The sequence below is a fragment of the Trachypithecus francoisi genome, unplaced genomic scaffold (assembly GCF_009764315.1).
Source record: "Trachypithecus francoisi isolate TF-2019V2 unplaced genomic scaffold, Tfra_2.0 Lachesis_group18, whole genome shotgun sequence".
NCBI classification, from domain to species: Eukaryota; Metazoa; Chordata; class Mammalia; order Primates; family Cercopithecidae; genus Trachypithecus; species Trachypithecus francoisi.
In genome coordinates this window covers 12,672,078-12,689,982 of record NW_022681463.1, presented here as the reverse complement: position 1 = coordinate 12,689,982, position 17,905 = coordinate 12,672,078, and the positions used below count along the sequence as shown (strand labels likewise).

At 37.6% G+C, this 17,905-nt stretch overlaps 1 protein-coding gene across 9 annotated transcripts in view; it reads left to right on the top strand.

The window, feature by feature from the left end:
- Positions 1–17,905, top strand: part of TPP2 (tripeptidyl peptidase 2) — a 91,061-nt gene that overhangs the window by 14,999 nt on the left and 58,157 nt on the right. For 8 of the 9 annotated variants that reach the window (XR_004428979.1, XR_004428978.1, XM_033177326.1 and 5 more), the window contains exons 3-8: positions 2,373–2,468; positions 4,979–5,083; positions 7,270–7,394; positions 11,414–11,577; positions 15,244–15,398; positions 16,410–16,486. Coding sequence is in view for 7 of the 9 variants with exons in the window: in XM_033177326.1 (XP_033033217.1) it covers positions 2,373–2,468; positions 4,979–5,083; positions 7,270–7,394; positions 11,414–11,577; positions 15,244–15,398; positions 16,410–16,486 (722 nt within the window). In the remaining 2 variants the exon portion in view is untranslated. Of the gene's footprint in view, positions 1–2,372; positions 2,469–4,978; positions 5,084–7,269; positions 7,395–9,758; positions 10,251–11,413; positions 11,578–15,243; positions 15,399–16,409; positions 16,487–17,905 lie in introns of those variants that run through there. The other variant, XM_033177329.1, reaches the window with a different exon arrangement.

Here is a 17,905-nt window from a genome sequence, read left to right as displayed (position 1 = left end):
AGTTTCACAGCTTTTCTCTTGTTTGTTCTAGAATTCACCTGGAATTGATTTTATATGCTTAATTTGAAGAGTTCTGTTTCCTTTTTTCTGTAAGAAGACCCAGTTGTCCCAGCACCATGTATTCCACAATTTTCACCCAGCACTATGTATTCCACAATTTTCACTCTAATTTTTAGTGCCTTCTTTTCACTTGGCACCCTTCAAAATGTGGTGAGCTTCTAAAGTCTCTTTCATGTTCTCTTTGTCCCTTTGTTTTTGGATGCTTCCCCCACTTCCTTTAGTCTAATTTTAGTAGCGTTTTGGAATTTTTTTCATTTTACCACATTTAACTGGAAGTCATTTTAAAAATCAACACTTAGTCTTAAATGTTTTTGTTTTTGTTTTTTTTTAAATAAATAAAGATAAATCCAGGCATATTGAATGACTTGGCCAGATTCAGCATGGTACTTAGATGCAGTGGCAGCCAAAGGAAACTGTGTATGTGCCCTGGCCTGTGTGATGAGGCTGGCAAGACTGAAATCATTTGGAAGCAAAAAAAGCTTCTAAGAGGACTTCATCACACGGTACCCTAACACTCAGGTGACGCTTGGCCCGTTAAGAAAAATGTTCGATTTGTTAGGCATCCTCTCTTTAAGAGAGTCAGAGAAATGAGGTGTAATTGGTAATTAAAAAGATTACTTGTATCATATGAAAATCAGTCTTAATACATTGTAGTTACTGTGTAATTAGAACCATTTTTAAGATACCAACTTAAAATGGTCAAATGTAAAGATTTTGTTCTTAGAAATAAAAAATAACTATTTATGTAGAATACTCAAATATGCAAAATAAAATTTCATAATGCCTCATAAAGTTAGCTTTACTCTTACTCGGCTAAAGTTAGATAGCCCTGATTATAACTTTTATTTGTTTTTTTTTTTTTGGTGTAATTTTTGTAATTAGTCTGCCTTCATGGTAAGGAAAAATACATAGTTGTAATTTGAGAAGTATCTGTTTCAATGAACGTGCAGACTTGGATCTCATTTTTATTTAAATATAAATTCTGTTGGATTGTTTCTATTTTGTGATTATATATAACTTAATGCCTTTCTATTTTGCAGTTATTTTAATTAGTTACTTCATTTAATCTTTTGGCATTTCATGGTTTTCTGTAATGTCTTTGTACAAAGAATTTGCTGCTTGCCGAGGGTTACGAAGCCACCTGTGTAGGGGACACTGGTGAATAAATACTCTGAATTTAAAAGCTAGTGACTACTTCCCATTTTGTTGTTGCAGTGCTTTACTGTTTTGCCATGGGCTGTTGCAAAAACATTAAAGTTCAGAATTCCTATTCTCTAAAGAAGGTTAAGTTTTGAGTGAAAAGTGCTAGCTTATATGCCAACATGTTTGAAATTACACATTCTCCAGACATCCAGTTGATTTGGAAGTGATTAATGGCACATAGACCTTCAAAAGGTCACTACGTAGTATTAATAGCTCCTTGAAGCTCTGTGAATGATTGTTTTCCTCTATTTAGTTGTGAGGAAATTTCATCCAAAAGTTTTCTGCCTGGGAAGTAATTGGATGAAGGACATGGGGATAAGTTAAAGATACTACACAAGTGAGGATTGATGAGGCTACCAGCTATGCGTGTTTCAACCTTGTCATTTATACATATTTAAAAGCTGGTTTTGATGACCACAGTTCCATGATTGCAAAGAATATAAATACCCTACATTTTCTTGATTGATCATTCATGTTGGTTGACGCTCAGTTCACTTTGTTGTTCACAAGAATAAGGTAGAGATTTTCTTCCTTTCACAGATAAAGAAGTAGAAGCCTGTGGGTTCCTTCTAGGTAGTGATAGAGTTTGGATTCAGAGCCAGATTTATCTGACTCTAAATCCCATATCCTTTATACAGGATTTTTGATTTCCATGATAGAACTGGGTTCCAGTTTTCAATTTTCCTGTTGTTCGGGCAAGTGATTTGATTTCTCTGCTGCTTTGCTTTCTCTATTTGTAAACTAAGCATACTGTTTACATCGCTCTACTGAAAGTTTAAAGTGTTTTAAAATACTTTGAGATAGTTTAAAAGATTGTTACAAGATTTTAGTGGTTTATTGAGACAGTGTATGTTGAAAGCACTTTTTACGAAACATTGTATAAATGAAAGGTATTATTCTAGTTGATTTATTTATGGATGAGAAAAAGGAAGTGATAAAGACATTAACTGCTTAGAGTATTAAACACATTGTTGTCATACATGAGCATCCTTATCCAATTTAAGCTTGTTAGAGTAGAAGTAATACACTTTTTTGCTCAGTAGTGTATCATTGGAATTGGAAAGCATTTAGTGAATGAACAGGTTACCCTTTTTTTTTTTTTTCTATAGATTCCTGCAAGCTGGACAAATCCCTCAGGCAAATATCATATTGGCATAAAAAATGGCTATGACTTCTATCCTAAGGCTCTCAAGGAAAGGATACAGGTAATGTACAATCTGATACCAATGACTTGTATTCTTCTGACTTGTCTTCTTCCTCAGATTTTATTCCTACTGAAGAAATATTTCATAAAATCTCACTAACCCTTAGTTTTTTGGGGGGTTGATGGCTTTCAAACAATGACTGCTTAAAGATTCTGCTCAATGGAATGTCATCCATGTAAAGTCGTGATTCTTAATCTTGAGTACATGGATAAGCTTAGGGAATCTGTGAATACACTGAATTATATTCAGATTTTTGTGTTTTTTTCTGGGAGATGGGATATAGCTTTCGCTGGATTTTTGAAGGACTTTTTTACTTGAAAAAGGCTAAAGACAGTGAATTCAAAGTCCAGACCACCTTTTCGTTTCTGTTCCTGTAGTTTCTGTGATAATGTCCCTCCCCTGTTTAACTAGCCTTCTTGCTCCCACTTAGTCATCATTTAGTATTAAGGTAAGTGTTAATCAGACCTAAAACTGCTGAAGTGTTAAGAAGCACCAGTGTGCCGTTAGAAAAATAAGAGTGGTAAGCAGAATGATAAAGAGCCTACTTTAAAACAATTCAGTAAACTTTCTGTGATAATGGAAATGTTTGAAATGTTCAGTTTCTGCTCTAACCATTATGGTAGTCACTAACCGTGTAGCTATTGAGAATTTGAAATATGTCTAGTGTGACTGAGGAATTAAAATTTTATCTTATGTCATATTTTAAAATTTAAGTTTAAATAGTGTCATGTGGCTAGTGACTACTGTATTGAGAATGCTGGTACAAGTAGCTAATACAGGTACCTAATACAAGTCTAGGGTTGCAGCTGTAAAATAAAGTATAATCTTGGGAGCCTGATGAATAAGATGTGTGGGCCCTTGCCTCTGTAGTGTTATTTCCCCAAGGCCCTGTGAAGCATAAGATGTTACTCAGGGCCAGGCGCGGTGGCTCAAGCCTGTAATCCCAGCACTTTGGGAGGCCGAGACGGGCGGATCTCGAGGTCAGGAGATCGAGACCATCCTGGCTAACACAGTGAAACCCTGTCTCTACTAAAAATACAAAAAACTAGCCGGGCGAGGTGGCGGGCGCCTGTAGTCCCAGCTACTCCGGAGGCGGAGGCAGGAGAATGGTGTAAACCCGGGAGGCGGAGCTTGCAGTGAGCTGAGATCTGGCCACTGCACTCCAGCCTGGGAGAAAGAGCCAGACTCCATCTCAAAAAAAAAAAAAAGAAGATGTTACTCAGATGACCTTATTTGTCAGTTTCTAATCATTCTGCAAAATAAACAAGAATAATGCATATAACTTTTATTGCATAATATGTTATTTTAAAATTTTGGGCTGGAATGCAGTGACATGATCACAGCTAATAACTGCCTCAACCTCCTGGGCAATCCTCCTGTGTAGTTGGGACTACAGGCACACACCACCACACCCATCTAATTTTTGTATTTTTTGTAGAGATGGGGTTTCACCATGTTGCCCAGGCTAGTCTCGAACTCCTGGGCTCAAGTAATCCATCTGCCTCATTCTCCCAAAGTGCTGGGACTACAGGTGTGAACCATTGCATGACCACATTTTATATAGTTTATTAAATTTAATCAGCTGTGTTGATAGGATATAATTTATATGCAAATATAGTGTGTTAAAGTACAGTGGACTGTTCCTTTAGCTGCATGGGGACATACCATGAGTTGAAGACACTGGAGATAAGGTTAAAACCAATTTCAGTAATACAGAACCCTATCAAGTCAAAGAGGATGGAAAAAAAATAGAGAGGGAGGAAATTGAGGAAGCCTGCATTATCTGTCAAAGTGCAGCTGTAGTCTTAATCTAGTCCTCTGCTAGGCTTATGGCATTTCCCAATTTTGAATGGGCCCAGAATACAACATTTTCTTCCTTTTAATGACTGAGAATTCAGTCAGTTTTCTGAGGTAGTACTAGGTATTCCTGGAGAAGAGAAGGTTTTAAATTGGGGAATATGACACATAACAATACATCTGGATGTGTCTTGGTAAACTTCTCTTAAACCGTAGGTACAATGAATTGACTAACCAGTTTTTAATAAGTGATCCGTGGCTTTATCCTCTTCATTAGAAATGATTTTTTTTTTTTCTTTTTGAGACAGAGTCTCACTCTGTTGCCCAGGCTGGAGTGTGGTGGCTCAATCTCAGCTGACTGCAGCCTTTGCCTCCTGAGTTCAAGCTGTTCTCGTGCCTTAGCCTCTCAAGTACCTGGGATTACAGGCACCTGCCACCCCACCCAGCTAATTTTTGTAAAGACGAGGTTTCACCAAGTTGGCCAGGCTGGTCTCGAACTCCTGACCTCAGGTGATCCACCCACCTCAGCCTTCCAAATTGTTGGGGTTACAGGCGTGAGCCACCACGCCCAGCCAGAAATGATTTTTTAAAACCTCTCTGTGAGAATTGTGTAGCACCACAGCTGTAACAACAAAGTTCACATAAAAATGCCTGTCTAGGTTTACCTGAGCATTTGTCAGCCTAATTATAAGGCAATTTTTCTCTCTTTGCAGAAAGAACGGAAGGAAAAGATCTGGGACCCTGTTCACAGAGTGGCCCTTGCAGAAGCCTGTAGAAAACAGGAAGAATTTGATGTTGCCAACAACGGCTCTTCTCAAGTTGGTGCTAGTCGATTTCATTTAAACATTACCCTAGAACCATATTCCCATAGAGTTTTTAGAGAACTAATAGACTGTTTTTCACAAGTTTTCTTTTTTCACAAATTTTCTTTTAAGTTAGTTAATTTTACTAATTTTTCCTTTATCCTCAAGTCAATGTACATATGTATGAATTTTTAAAACTTAACATATGATACATATAGGGTAAAAGTACAAAAATTGTGTTTAGTTATGAATTCTCCCATGAAAGTTGCACCTGGGAATTTCTCCTGTGCCCCTTCCTCGTCACTGCTCCCTTTCTTTTCCCAAAGACAATCACCACCTTGACTTCTAACACTGCAGATGATTTTGCCTATTTTGATTTGTGTAAAATGGAACCATATAGTATGTTTTTTGTTTTTTTTTTGAGATGGAGTCTCGCTCTGTCCCAGGCTGGAGTGCAGTGGTGTGATCTCGGCTCATTGCAACCTCCGCCTTCCGGGTTCGAGCTATTCTCCTGCCTCAGCCTCCTGAGTAGCTGGGATTACAGACATGTGCTACCACACCCAACTAATTTTTTTTTTTTTTGCATTTTTAGTAGAGACGAGGTTTCACCATGTTGGCCAGGCTGGTCTTGAACTCCCGACCTCATGATCTGCCCACCTTGCCCTCCCAAAGTGCTAGGATTACAGGCGTGAGCCACCGTGCCTGGCCTATGTATTCTCTAATTATATATATTATTGTCACTTTTCTAAAAAGGGATTTCAAAATACTTCATTTTTCAGTTAATATGTTAGACCTCATGGTCCTTGTTTCAAAACATGAGAGGGTATAGTCCTTGGTTCCCATATACTGATTTATGGAACTGATACTGATAAACTGATTATTTCTAAATCACCTGAATTATTTTAAAAGTAATTAAGATTTCTGGGCTTTATCCCCTGATAATTCTGATTTACTAAGTGGGATGAGAAATAGCATCGATATTTGTGGTAGGCTTTACATGATTGTGATTTGCGTGGAATTTAGTAATCATTGGCCAAGATAATTTGCTATCCTACTAGTTTCTGATGTGACAGCCTCAGATTATCGTAAGGACGAATAACTTGCTCAGGATTGCACAGCTAAGTTTCTGAATTGAATCCGTATTTCTTCCCTCTAGGTTAATACTCACACCACACTATTTATAGAAGGCAGATTGATTTTAAGCAATATTAGGTGCTCTTGATCAAAGACTGCTACCTTTTTCAATAAATTGCCAAGTAGTAAATATTTTTAGTACTCTCTTATGACTACGCAACACTCCCCTTGTATCATGAAAACATAGGCAATATGTAACTGAACCAGGAAGGCCATGTTCCAGTAAAGCTTCATTTACACAACTTTGTCACAGGCTAGATTTGGCCCATGCACCATGATTTGTCAACCCCTGCTGGATCTTAATATAGTAACATAGTGAGTCTAGAGATAATATTCGTCTCAATATCAGTATTTATGTGCCTTTCTATCTCCCAGCTTATGTCTGTTTAAACCAGTCATTTCCCTAATTATTTGAGTACCTAACTTATTTTTTATAAATACTCCAGGTTGGAGAAATGTTTTGGAGAGGTAACACATGCTAGTGCCAGTTGTTGTCTAGTTTGTACATAATCGAATGTAAAGTACTTGGTGTTATTAATGACCGCAGAGCTAAAATAAGGTTTCACTTACCCCCATTAAGTGTTTCTATTTAACATAGCAGTTTCTAAAAGAGATAAGATGATTCATGGGTTTTATTATTTATTTGGATTCTTAAGAAATAAATTTGAGATAGAAAAGATCCTGATATAAAAATCTGAAAGTCAATAGATAACCTATTTTGTAGCAGTTTTAGAGTTGCTTTTGGAAATGAGTTAGATGAGAAATATGTAACAAGCATATCTTGGCTAAAGGGAATCACCAACCTGTAGCACAATGTATTTCCCAAAGCAGGCCTACTGAGTGAGTAAATGAGATTAAGTAACTGTTGTTTAGATCTTTACTGTATGAATGGATATCTGCTTCATTGAATTGAACGACAAGTTGCATAGATAGAACAAAATTTTCCTACATTTTTTTCAGGGTAAAATAAATTTACTATTGATTAACATTGTATCTTTTGTTGTATGTTAATACAACTTTCAGAAGGACAGAATGTACTAATGTTAATCAGTTTTCCAATTGACTAGGCAAATAAACTCATCAAGGAGGAGCTTCAAAGTCAAGTGGAATTGCTGAATTCTTTCGAGAAGAAATACAGCGATCCTGGCCCTGTATATGACTGCTTGGTATGGCATGATGGCGAAGTCTGGAGGTAAACGCCATGTATTTTATAGATCTTCATTTACAAATGTTTTCTTATCTACTCTGAAAAACATTAAATGCTCAGAGCTGCACAGAATTTTGGTTTATTCGTGACAGTATCACTCAGCAGAATCATTTGAGGGCCAAATCTGGGTCATTTTGGACAAGCCCCTTGAACTTCTAGTTATGATTTTTGACACTAAACCTGAATTTTATCTGATTTAAATAAACCTGTTTCATTAATAATTTATTAATATGTTGACCATCTGTGTATTTGTAAATGTTTCCTCATTTGTTACTTGAGATAGTGGTACTTACAGGGCTTTGAGAAAACTAAATTTGATGTTTCTAATTTGATGTTTCTAGATATAGTAAGCAATCAGTGTATGCTATTATTGCTGCTGCTGTTTCTATTACTAAAAATGATAATAATAATAATGTGATTTATACCAAGTTACCTATCATGTACGTTTTTCAGTTTCTTTTTTAGTGCCTTATACACTGCATATGTGCTTCTTGGAGTTGGTTAGTCTGCCTTCTTGAGTTACTATCTGCATGAAAACAGGAAGACATGTTAATACACGTATTTAGCCATATGTGTGCTTTATGATTGCTGCAAAATAAAAAACAGGGACTATTTCTTAAACTTGTAGTCATGAATTACTTGTAGTCTGCGTCCCTGCTTATATGCAAAGAATTGCATCACAGGGTGGGGCAGATACAGATCATGCCATGAGAGCTTCCTCACTGCTCTTACAATTGTTCACCTTCACAATGCACCCTTCTCCTCCCACGTGTGCAGGTACTATCTCATCTTTAATCAAGGGTGTATACAATGTTCAGGTGAATGAGAAATTTCTGCTCAATTTGGGGATGATGGTGTTAATAAAATAACTGCACATCTTTCAATCTAGATGATACTAAATATTAATGCACTTTTATGTGTATTCACATATGTTGTTTTGATGTATGCACATGCATACACGTTTTGAAAAATTATTTTTTAGAAGCTTTATAAAGAATAATAAACCTTGATACATCCACCATCTGGGGTAACATGATACAGTCACACTCAGTGATAAGCCTTAGGTGCGTTTTAGTGTGGGAAAGGAGGCAAGGTTAAATTCAAGGAAAATGCTAAATACAAAACAGTATATTTAGGAAGGTATATATGACAAAAGGACTTAGAGAAATACTAAAATATTATCAGGGATTGAGTAGTGAGGCAGTAGGTGTTTTCATTTAAAGTGTTTGCTCTAGGTTCTGAAAACTCTGCAGATTGCTTTGTCCTAGGAAAAGGAATCCGGAGTCAGGATGTTCAGGGTGCCGGTGTGTGTTTCTACAAGGTTTCCTTGGTCTTCACGGTACTTGATAAAGTGACTCACTTGTAGTAGTTTGTTGATAACTATTCTAAGGGTTTTGTTTAGAATTTTTGAGTTAGAAATGAAATTTAATCTAACATTAAATGAAATAAAATCTGAAATCTTAGAATAACATTTTAGAACATTTTATTATAATAAATAAATATAGCATAATTATACTTTCAGGTGGTACTAGATAAAATGTAACTTCTTTGCATAATACAGTATATCCTGTAGGGCTTTGATTTCCAGGTTAGATCAAAATTTTTTGAAGAGAACCTTGAAGATCCCAGGGTACATAAGGTTAATCCAGTCCTGTCTGCAGATGTTCTCATTTCACATTTCAAAAATGCCAACCATTTCTGAAGGGAGGTAAAGTGACCTATTCTTTAAGTACTTTGGGTTTTTTGTTTTGTTTTGTTTGATGACGAATGTCCAGCGGGTGCTGTCCCTTCCACATTTCTGCTAATTATTAAGTGCATATCTCTGCACTTAACGGGTGGCCTCAGATGACTCTACTCTGAGCATCTGTCAGGATGCAGAGCCTCAGACTCACTGTCACTCCAAATGGAACAAAAACTGGTTGAGAGAAGCAGTGTTTACAGAGGATTACATAAAGGAGAAGCTATTAGTTGATTTCTTTACGGTGGATTTTGACCTTGCTTATGTCATGTTTCCTTTTAGATTCTTGATGAAAGCTCTAGATTCTTTCCATAGAAAATTGAGAGATGTGTGAAAATGTCGAGAAATACGTAAAACAAAAGTCTTTTCTCATCATCCTCCCCACTTACATGTACCCTGCTCTGTGTATGAGCCTCATTTTCATATCCTTTCTCTGTATTCTAACTACTACTTGAATTCAGTTAACTAGACCTTCAGAAAGTTATGACCTTGCACCACATTCATACTTCTCCTGTGGAGTTATTTAGGGAGGTCAGTAGTAATTTATGTTTTGATGTGTTGGTTGTATTGTTGAGTCACTCCAGTGATGGTGTTTATAGGAAACTGACCTATGGAATGTGTCACTGTATTTGCTGTGAGAATGTTGTTAAAGATGATGATTTCATTAATTCTTTAATCATGTGGCAGATATTTATTGAATACCTTCTTTGTATCAGGTTGACACTATAGAAGCTACTCCATGGACTCTAGACTCCATGGGAGCAAGTGTTGGGAACGTCTGAACCAGTCTAGGAAGCATTGAGAAAGATTTCCCAAAAGTATTAATGACATCTTAAATTGAGACTTGAAGGATCATCACAGTAAACTAAGCAGAGAGGTAGAAAGGGTGGGGGGAGGATCCGGAGGATGTTGGAGGAACTGTGAGAAGTTTGTTGTGGCCACAAAGGATATGATGGGAGCAAGAGGTAAGGGAGGTGACCAGATGATTATTACGGGCCTTGCTCTGGAGTTTCAATGTTAAAAGCCGTTGGAAGACATGGAAGGTTTTAAGCAGGAGTCAAACGTAGAGGCAGAGCAGGCCATCAGCTCGTCAGGCAACAGAGGTAAGGAAGAGACAGTGGAAACAGGCAGACACATTGTGGAGCTGGGACTGTGCAGTTAGATGGGCTAGGGCAAGGGCAGAGGGAGGACTTCATAGATGACTTCCAGATGGATGCTGGCCGATTGCATACATTTTGGAGACAAGTGCTACTTTCTTTAGCATATGGAAGATTTGGCGACATGCATTTTACCAACCAGTCTCAAGCCTGATTCTGTTTTAGTATGTGACTTGTTTGCTGTTTGCTTCATTTTCCCCATACGTGTTTAGTTTCCTATACGTTGGTATATTCTGTATTATTTGAAATGACATTGGTCATATTAGGGCATGCATAAAAACAAATTTTTAAGAATCCTTTTTTCCAAAGTGTTGTAATTTGTTAATGAAATATGCTTCAGTATTTACGATAAATCTTCTCTCTGTGCTCTGCCAATAGGCTTCCATTAATTTACTTGGCAATTTTGACTGACTTGCAAAGCTTGTTAAAACACAGTTCTTGCAGCTAAAACATACTTACAGCTAAAAACATAATATTGAACTTTTAATGATGTTCGTTTCATTTATGACTTTTTGAATGTTAAGTGTATTTTGTTTTAATCAGGCTATCTTCTAAAGTGTTTGGAATATAATTTAAAAACTAAAAAGCTAGTAAAATGGAAAAAACATGAAGGAAGACAACCATAAAATAATGTAGAAAGTGCTTTTGTGAGAAATAAATGTAAGTCTGTTATAAGTATAGGACTGAAGCTCAGTAAAATTCACCTAGTTTCAAAGAGCTTGTGTAAGCTGTTAGATTCTTGAAGCCGTTACTAAAATAAGCAGCTGGAACTTAGACCTAGGCCATGTGTCTGAACTATCCTAAACTGCTCTAAAACTCTAAGCCAAGTTTTAGCTCTAATTCTTAAGAGTTCAGGTGGTTTTCAACCTAAAGTTTTGTGAAGGACAGTATTTTTAAAGCACTTTGTGCATGATGTAAGAACTGGTTCCTGTAAGCTATCTTACCTCATCCTTACTGCCCACTCTATGAAACAGCCTAAACCAGGTAGTCATTATATTTGTTATGGTAGAAGTAGTAATGTAGTAAAATAGCAGAGAAGACTGTATTACATGATTTTTAAAAAGATAAGAAAATAAATTTTACTGTCTCCATTTCTTTTTAATTAACAGAGCCTGCATTGATTCTAATGAAGATGGGGACTTGAGTAAATCTACCGTATTGAGAAACTACAAAGAAGCCCAAGAATATGGCTCTTTTGGCACAGCTGAGATGTTGAATTACTCCGTTAATATATACGATGATGGAAACCTGCTCTCCATTGTGACCAGCGGAGGTATCCCATTTCAGATTGACCAATGAGATATAGATTTATGAGGTGATAAGTGGTACATTGCAATAGCCCACAGCAACCTTCTAGAGAATTTTAAGCTAGAGATCCCAGCTAAAGGACTAGGTCCAGAATCATAAATGTGATTTAATTCACCTGCAAGATGTTGTTTTTTAAGGTCATAACCATGTAGGATCCAGTCCAAGAATATAAGCGTGGTCCATCATCAGAAAATCCATCAATAGGCCGGGTGCGGTGACTCACGCCTGTAATCCCTTGGGAGGCCGAGGTGGGCGGATCACCTGAGGCTGGGAGTTTGAGACCAGCCTGACCAATATGGAGAAACCCCGTCTCTACTAAAAATACAGAATCAGCTGGGCGTGGTGGCGCATGCCTATAATCCCAGCTACTTGGTAGGCTGAGGCAGGAGAATCGTTTGAACCTGGGAGGCGAAGGTTGCAGTGAGCCAAGATCATGCCATTGCACTCCAGCCTGGGCAACAAGAGCAGAACTCCATCTCAAAAAAAATCCATCAGTAGAATTTATCTTATGAATAGCAATGTTGCCTCGAAATCTTAACTCTTGAGAAATTCACCCATGAGTACAGAGAATCAGATAAAAGAATCCTCACTATGGCGTTGTGTGATTTCCAAAAAGTTGGAAACTGAATACCTATTAACAAAAAAACAGATTTTTTCAACAACTGTGTGTTATTCTTACTATCATACAGTCATCCTTTGGTATCTGGGGGGATTGGTTCTAGAATGTCCCTCGGATGCTCAAGTACCTGGTATAAAATGATGTAGTGTTTGTGTATAACCTACACACATGCTCTCCCATATGCTTTCAGTCATCTCTACATGACTTCTAATACCTTATAGTATGTAAGTGCTATATAAATAGTTGTTATACTATTTTTTAAAATATTTATATTTTTGATCTGTGGTTGGTTAAATTGCATCTAGTTGGTGTGGAACCTGTGGATCCAGAGGGCTGAATGTATTATATAGCAATCAAAATGCTGTGTGTATGAACCCCTAATACATAAATTTATATTGATGATAAAACATGTAAAACTCTAAAACATGCCTAATAGTACTGTGCAGTGTTTATGGATATGTATGTTTATATGGTGAAAATGTTAAATATATAGATGGAAAGATTATGCACAAAGTAGGATGATGGCTACTTCTGGGGGAAGTTCTCCCTCCTTGGGTGGGGGGAGAAAGGAGAATGAAGTGGGATGACTTTAACTCTTTAATGCCCCCCCCCGCCACCTCCCAGTTCATTGAGGTATAGCTTAAGTACAAAAATGTCACATACATACATACATATACTTTGATCAACTTTTATGTAAATATATAAATATATCCAGGAAACCACCACAATCAAGGTGATGAACATACTCCTTACCCCCAAAAGTTTGCTCGCTTTATTATCCAGCCTCTCTCCACCCACATCCCAGGGAACCACTGATTTGTTTTCTGTCACTCCAGATTATTTCACACTTTCCAGAATTTTATGTAAGTGGAATAAAAAATATGGTTTTCTTTCCTTCACTCAGCGTAATGATTTTGAGATTCATTCATGTTATGATTATAAAGTTGGCTCTTTATTTCTAAGTAATAGTTCTTTATATAGCTACACCACAGTTTGTTTATCCAGCTTCTCATTGATGGACGTTTAGATTGTTTTGGTATCTGTTGACATATATTTTTATTTATTTTGGGGCTGATAGCGGAGAGAACCAGTTGGATATGGTAAATATGTACTTACCTTTTTTTTTTCTTTTCTTTTCTTTTTTTTTTTTTTCTTTTTTTGAGACAGTCTCACTCTGTCACCCAGGCTGGAGTGTAGGTGGCACGATCTTGGGATCTTGGCTCACTGCAACCTTTGCCTCCCAGGTTCAAGTGATAGTGCTGCCTCAGCCTTCTGGGTAGCTGGGATTACAGGCGTGTACCACCACATCTGGCTAGTTTTTGTATTTTTAGTAGAGGCGGGGTTTCACCATTTTGGCCAGGCTGGTCTCAAACTCCTGACCTTGTGATCCGCCCTCCTTGCACTCCCAAAGTGCTGAGATTACAGGTGTGAGCCATCATGCCCGGCCATTTAACTTTTTAAGAAACATCAAGCTGTTATCTAAGGGGACTGTACCCTTTTCACTTCCACCGCGGTGTGTGAGAATTCCAGGTGCTCCATATCCTCAGCAACACTTGGCTGTGGTCAGTCTTAATAGTGGTCATTCTAACTGGCCTAAGGTGTTTTGGAGGAAAAAAGTCACATTAAAATTGTGCTTTCCCAATTTTGTTTGGGGAAAAAAATATGAAAGCCAGAATCCGCAACGTTGGTGAATGTTTTCTTGCATGACAGCATCTGGCTAGAGCAGAGGAGACTCAGCATTGCTGCAGACCCCATTCAAAGCCACATAGAGATGCCTGCCTACTTCCCCCAGAGCTCTAACACACTATAGTCCCCAAACGTTAAGGCCCAGTGCCAGTTGTTATTTATCATTGAGCTTGTATTACTGCTATTCTGAGAGTAGTGGAATATTTCTCTATATTCATGTCTTTTAAGAAACCTTTTCACTAAAAGGCTAGTTTTTTGTTTTAGTATTACTTTATATATAACATGTATAAAAACAGTTACAAATCACAAGTTGTACAACTCTTCGAATTACCACAAAGTGGACACTTCTTTGTAACCATAACTCAGGTCAAGAAATAAAACATAATGAAACTCCCATCGTGCCCCTTCCTAATCAGTAACCTACCCTCCCACCTCCTACAGTTAACTACTGTCCTGATCTCCATTGCCACATTAGTTTGGACCATATGATGTTGCTCCTTTTATGATCGGAAATGATAAAATAGTGCCAGTTTCAGATGGTTCAGCCTTTTTTTCATTTATATGCAATTTCAATATATATCGATTTCTGTGTGACTTCTTTAGTTCAGCCTTATTTTTGTGAGCTTTATCTCATAGTACATAGTAGTAGTTTATATTTATTGCTGTATAATTGTCAGTTCTATGAATTGATATACATGTAACCATGTACTATTAATGGATATTGTGGTTGTTTTTAAGTTTTTGAATTTTGTAAACAGTGCTGCCATGAACATTTTTGCGGGTGTCTTAGTTACGTGTGCACACATTTTTGTATTGTGTGTAGCTGGAGGTAGTTATGGCTGGCTCATAGGCTCTGGCAGTGTTCAGCTTTCACTTCAGCCAGCAGTTTGTGGTATGTACTTCCATCCACACTTGCTTTTGTCAGCCTTTAATATTTTGGCAATTCTAGAAGGTACGTAGAAGCATCTTTTTGTGGCCTAATTTCCTTTTTCCAGATGACGAGTGAAATTAAACATCTTTTCGTGTGTCTATTTGCCCTTTGGATATCTTCTTTTATAAAATGCTTTTTCAAATGTTTGAAGGGGGGATTCCCCCTTTTTTTATTGTGATTTTGAAAGATTTTTATATATTCCAGATATAAGCTCTTTGTCAGCTATATATGTTGCACATACTTTTCCTTTGTGACTTGAGTTTTTGCTCTCCATGAACAGGGTAGCAGAGTAATGTGTATTCTTTTTATCATGATTAATTAATATACAAATTGAATTGAATGACCTTTCAGTCCATGAGAATGTTTTGTCATTTCCTCGCCTTTTGTGTCTCTAGGAGCTCATGGGACACATGTAGCTAGTATAGCTGCTGGACACTTTCCAGAAGAACCTGAACGGAATGGGGTAGCTCCTGGTGCTCAGATTCTTTCCATCAAGATTGGTGATACAAGACTAAGCACAATGGAAACAGGCACAGGCCTCATAAGAGCTGTGAGTGTTTGTGAGTTGTTGATTCAGAAGATTAATGATTAATGATCTTGGATATTTTTATGTTTGTAAGTGCTCCTGGTTTACCAAGAATACGTTGAAATATATATACTATACAGGACTTTGTTTAACAAAGCAAAAATATTTACTAATTTATTTTTAAATTATTTTTATTAAATATTATTACAGTAAGTTATTTGCCTAACCTTTGTGAAAAAATTACTTACTTCATACTCGTCGTTTCTAGCAAATCTCCTAACAAGCAATTTTGAGATACTTAAAAAGAAAGACTTCTTAGCCAGCTTTCTCCAGCCTAAGAGGAATTTAAAACCTCAGCTAATATTCTGTACGTCATTTTAACGTAGGAAAGTATATTTAATTTTAGTGATTTTTTTTTTTTTAAGACGGAGTCTCGCTCTGTCACCCAGGCTGGATTGGAGTGCAGTGGCGCGATCTCGGCTCACTGCAAGCTCCACCTTCTGGGTTCACTTCATTTTCCTGCCTCAGCAGCCTCCTGAGTAGCTGGGACTACAGGCGCCCGCCACCACGCCCGGCTAATTTTTTTTTTTTTTTTGTATTTTTAGTAGAGACGGGGTTTCACCGTGTTAGCCAGGATGGTCTCGATCTCCTGCCTTCGTGATCCACCCGCCCTGGCCTCCCAAAGTGCTGGGATTACAGGCGTGAGCCACTGCGCCCGGCCCTAGTTTTAGTGATTTTTTTAACCTAGGAAGGACCATTCCATTCCCTCTACCACTCTCCCCCTCTAACCCCACTCTTTTCTAGCAATGCTAGTTTTTTTTTTTTTTCATTGACTACTTTATTATGTGTCTCCTCCTACCTTTTTGTGTTTATGTACTTATATGTCCAGGTATATGGTGATATGCCTGGAGGTAACTTATAAATTAGAATATGATTGGCTAAGAAAGTATAGGATTATATATATGTCCTTATTTTACTGGCTAATCTGTTTCTATAAATTGTTGCCTAAACTAGACTCTTTAATCTTTTTAACAGATGATAGAAGTTATAAATCATAAGTGTGATCTTGTCAACTACAGTTACGGAGAAGCAACTCACTGGCCAAATTCTGGGTGAGTGTTCCTTGACAGTTGTTAGCCATAGAACCTTAGCCAGTGAAGAGCATTAGATGTTTTTCATAAGCGGATTGAATGTCACAGTGGAAGAAAGAACAGTTGCAGTGAGTGGTTAGATGGTAACTGTATGTCTTGTAGGCCTCATGCCCCCATTCCTGTGGTCACATCTGTGATGATGTTAATGCCGTTCACTGCACCATGCTTAAAGTCTCAACTCTGAGCATTCCTGTGCTGTCCTTTGTGACTCTTCCTTGGTTAGGTCTCCCTCACAGTTCTTCTGAGATGTGCAACCCACAGACTCCTCTGGTGTTTTTTCACTGTCAGATTCACTGCATCCTCACTTCTCTTCCCAGGCAATTTAGGTCTGACAGTCTATCCATCATTATAATTACTGTTGCGGGAAGTCAGAGACCCCAAACGGAGGGACCGGCTGAAGCCATGACAGAAGAACATAAATTGTGAAGATTTCGTGGACTTTTATTAGTTCCCCAAATTAATACTTTTACAATTTCTTACGCTTGTCTTTACTGCAGTCTCTGAACATAAATTGTGAAGATTTCATAGACATTTATCACTTCCCCAGTCAATACTCTTATGATTTCCTATGTCTGTCTTCAGTCTCTTAATCCTGTCATCTTCATAAATTGAGGATGTATGTCACCTCAGGACCCTGTGACGATTGCGTTAACTGCACATGTTTTTCATAAAGCTTGTGTGTTTAAACAGTATGAAATCTGAGCACCTTGAAAAAAACAATATGAAATCTGGGCACCTTGAAAAAAGAACAGGATAACAGCAATGTTCAGGGACCAAGGGAGATAACCATTAAGTCTGGCTGCCCGAAAGCCAGGCGGAACAGAGCCCTGTTTCTCTTCTTTCAAAAACGAATAGGAGAAATATCGCTAAATTCTTTTATATATATATATATATATATACTTTTTTTTTTTAATTATACTTTAAGTTCTAGGGTACATGTGCATAACGTGCAGGTTTGTTACATATGTATACTTGTGCCATGTTGGTGTGCTGCACCCATCAACTCGTCACCCATCAATTCATCATTTATATCAGGTATAACTCCCAATGCCATCCCTCCCTCCTCCCCCCTCCCCATGATAGGCCCCGATGTGTGATGTTCCTCTTCCCAAGTCCAAGTGATCTCATTGTTCAGTTCCCACCTATGAGTGAGAACATGCGGTGTTTGGTTTTCTGTTCTTGTGATAGTTTGCTAAGAATGATGGTTTCCAGCTGCATCCATGTCCCTACAAAGGACGCAAACTCATCCTTTTTTATGGCTGCATAATATTCCATGGTGTATATGTGCCACATTTTCTTAATCCAGTCTGTCACAGATGGACATTTGGGTTGATTCCAAGTCTTTGCTATTGTGAATAGTGCCGCAATAAACATACTTGT